This window comes from Camellia sinensis, chromosome 4 (genome assembly GCF_055761805.1).
Source record: "Camellia sinensis isolate YWXY chromosome 4, ASM5576180v1, whole genome shotgun sequence".
Taxonomy (NCBI): Eukaryota; Viridiplantae; Streptophyta; class Magnoliopsida; order Ericales; family Theaceae; genus Camellia; species Camellia sinensis.
This window is the reverse complement of record NC_138964.1, coordinates 19,081,200-19,084,447: the sequence shown is the minus strand read 5'-3', so window position 1 is coordinate 19,084,447 and position 3,248 is coordinate 19,081,200. Positions and strand designations below refer to the sequence as shown.

The window sequence follows — 3,248 nt, the reverse complement described above, 5'->3', positions numbered from 1 at the left end:
TTCTAAAGCAACAAGTCTACGCAAAGAATTAAAATTAACATGTCCTAATCTACCATGCCACAAAAAAGAAGACTTAGGAATATAAACAGAAGATGTGTTATTATTATTAATAGCCAAATTAGGTATAACAGTATTTATATTGAGCTTAAAAAGCCCATCACTCATATAACCTCGCCCCACATACATTCCGCTCTTGGAAAGTACAACATTGTCAGATTCAAAAACTAATTTAAACCCATTCTTAATCAACAATGACCCAGAAATCAAATTTTTACGAATTTTTGGCACATGGAGTAAATTGTTAAGAGTGAGTTCTTTCTCCGAGGTCATTTTCAACACGGTCTTTCCTTGTCCTTCCACAGTTGAAGTGGAGGAGTTTCTCATAAAAAGTTATTCCCCACTTTTCACCATTTTGTAGGTTGTGAACATCTTCTTACTTGCACAGATATGGAGGGTTGCTCCAGTAGCCACCCACCACTCCTTGGGATTGCCCACCAAATTTGCTTCACAGACTACTGTAGCAAGATTGATGTCTGCCACTCCACCAGAAAGATAAAAATCCTCGGCTATATTGGCTTGTGCTGGCTTTTTGCTTGAACTCCCTCCGTCTTTGTGAACGTGATAATCCTCAGCGCGATGCCCATCTTTGCTGCACACAAAATCCTTGCCTTTGAACCTTTTGTTGATCCCATTGTTAATCCCTTTACTGGTGGATCCTTGGTTGGGATCATTGCCATCATGCTTCCGTTTTTTGTTGTTGAACTTTGACCCTTGTCCATGTTCCACAACATTTGCCTTAGCCTGCATGACATTGTTTCCTGACTTCTTGTCGGAACCACGGTTGTCCTCCTCAATTTGGAGCTGCACTATCAGTTCTTCCAATTTCATCTCCTTGCGCTTATGCTTTAGATAATTCTTAAATTCTTTCCAAGATGGTGGCAAATTTTCAATGATTGCCTCTACTTGCAAAGATTCACTAAGAACCATCCTTTCCGCATGTATGTCATGGAGAATTAATTGGAGATCTTGAACATGACTAATAACCGTTTTAGAATCCATCATTTTAAAATCCAGAAAATAGCCGACAATAAATTTCTTTGTACCGACAACCTCTGTCTTATACTTATGATCCAGAGATTCCCACAGTTCTTCAGCAGTGCTTTTAACACTATAGACATTGTACAGTGTATTGTCCAACCCATTAAGGATATAATTCCGACACAAAAAATCACTATATTTCCATGCATCGACTGCGGCAACCACTTGCCGGCTAGTTTCTCCTTCGTTCAGTGCTGGAGCTTTTTCATGGGTGAAGTGAGCCAAATTCAATGTGGTAAGTAAAACATCATTTTTTTTGTTGCCATCTTTTAAAATCATTTCCATTGAATTTTTCTGGCTTTTTCTTATGATTTACTGGTATTGCCGGAGTCATCACTGGCACAACAGGTGTGGGGGTCGGAGTAATAACAGTCTTAGTATTGTTAGTTGTCATATTTCTGACGAAATAAAAATGTACCAATCACAAATTTATACAGAAAAGAATTTACACACAAAACATACAGAATAATATTTTGCAACAAAATTGCAATGATAAATAGTATATTACTACTATGTTATCAAAGAAATCATTAAACAGTATATTACTACTATTTAAGAAATTAAACAGTATATGACGGCTATTTAATTTCTCGAAACAAAGTATTCGTCTGTCTAACACATAAATAAATAAAATGGAAATCTACTTTAAGATTGTTATACTCACAGTGGTGTGTGTGTGTGTGTGTAAATTAAATAAACAATAAAATAAAATAATTCAGAAAATAATTATATAAATTAAATTCTAAATTAAATGCTTACAGAAATTGAAGTCGAGGCTTGTGTTGGAAACAATCTCTTTAAAGTAGATTTCGCCCTCGTTCCGGTATTTCGAGTTTTAACGGCGTTTACTTCCTAGTATGAAATGACAAACACTTGAATTGCAGCACTACAAAATCAAGTCTGGCGAACCAAGTTATGTTGTAACTCTTTATCTCTGCCTTTCTAAAATTAAATGCAGAACAGATGTAGAGAAACATAGAGAAGAAGGGCAAAATTGTTAGGAAAAAATTGAATACAAGAATGCTGGAATTGAAGGCTTTTTATAGTAGAAATGATGACTATTTCGAACAGGTAAAAACCTGTTTGGACAGATTGAACAGGTACCTGGACAGGTTTGAATCTGTTTGGACATATTTAGTTTGAATTCAACAGGTACGGTTTGGACAGATTTAGTTTGAATTCAACAGGTACGGTTTGAACTTCAACAAGTAAAAAACTATTTGGATGGAAACCAACATGTATGAACCTATTTGGACCTGTTTGGGTGAGGAAAAAACTGAACCAAATTTATTTTAAATTTGAAACTGAAATTAAAAAAATAAAAATTATTTTTGGCCCAAAAAGATAAGTATTGAGCTGGACAAGCCCAACCTAGCACCACGCATCTAGGCCCAGCCCGTTCGGACGGATAGAGGTAGCGGCGGCGTGCGCATGTGGTATTTGTTTTGGGTTCAATGGGTCTAACCCACTTCACTCATAACCTCACCCTTCCACAAACTTGGGTACTCCTTGGGACCCATCCTAAATATCCCAAGCTAAGGTCTATAAACTCACTGAAAACCTTAAGACTTTCTAATGTGGGACAAGCACATTTCACAAATGTGTAGGAAACCCACCTAAATCCATTTCCACGAATCCAAAAATGCGCGTTGAATTCTCGTTTATCCGGAAATAGTTTTAAGCAACCAAATATACGATTTTATTCACTACGTGATATTAAACATGAACCCAATAAAAAATATTAAAAATAAAATATGGATCCCACCCTAATTAATGCTCAAAATTAACAAAAAATAAAATTTTTCAAAACTATTTTTCCAACAATAAGGGCTGATAGAGATATCGGCCCTCGGCATTACGCCTTAGAAAAGGATTTGGTGTTGAGAAGCGAAGCCTCCCAAATAAGGGTAAAGAGTGTTCTAGAAGAACAAGTGGTAGAGAAGGCAGTCCCATCCAAAATCAGGTGCAAATGACATCACCAATAGTAGGATAATAATGATTGCGAAAAATCAAGCAAAATTCTATAAATAAAGGGGAAGACCAAAAGGCAAAGGTATGCAATATCAACTCACACAAACACCAATCCTCATTCCTCTTCTACAAAACTAACCTGATTGTCATAGTGCTCACCTGGCGACACGACACTGCTG

At 36.5% G+C, this 3,248-nt stretch overlaps 1 protein-coding gene across 1 annotated transcript; it reads right to left on the bottom strand.

Moving 5' to 3' along the window:
• Window positions 1–390: 390 nt before the first annotated feature.
• On the bottom strand, window positions 391–1,383 carry LOC145823615 (uncharacterized). The gene has a single exon (XM_082923102.1). It carries the CDS (start codon window positions 1,381–1,383, stop codon window positions 391–393), a length of 993 nt encoding a protein of 330 aa, XP_082779228.1.
• Between the last annotated feature and the right edge of the window lie 1,865 nt (window positions 1,384–3,248).

What these genes read in the sequence shown, in the direction of transcription:
- LOC145823615 (XM_082923102.1), bottom strand. Translation starts at nt 1,383, where the DNA reads ATGGAAATGATTTTAAAAGATGGCAACAAAAAAAATGATGTTTTACTT.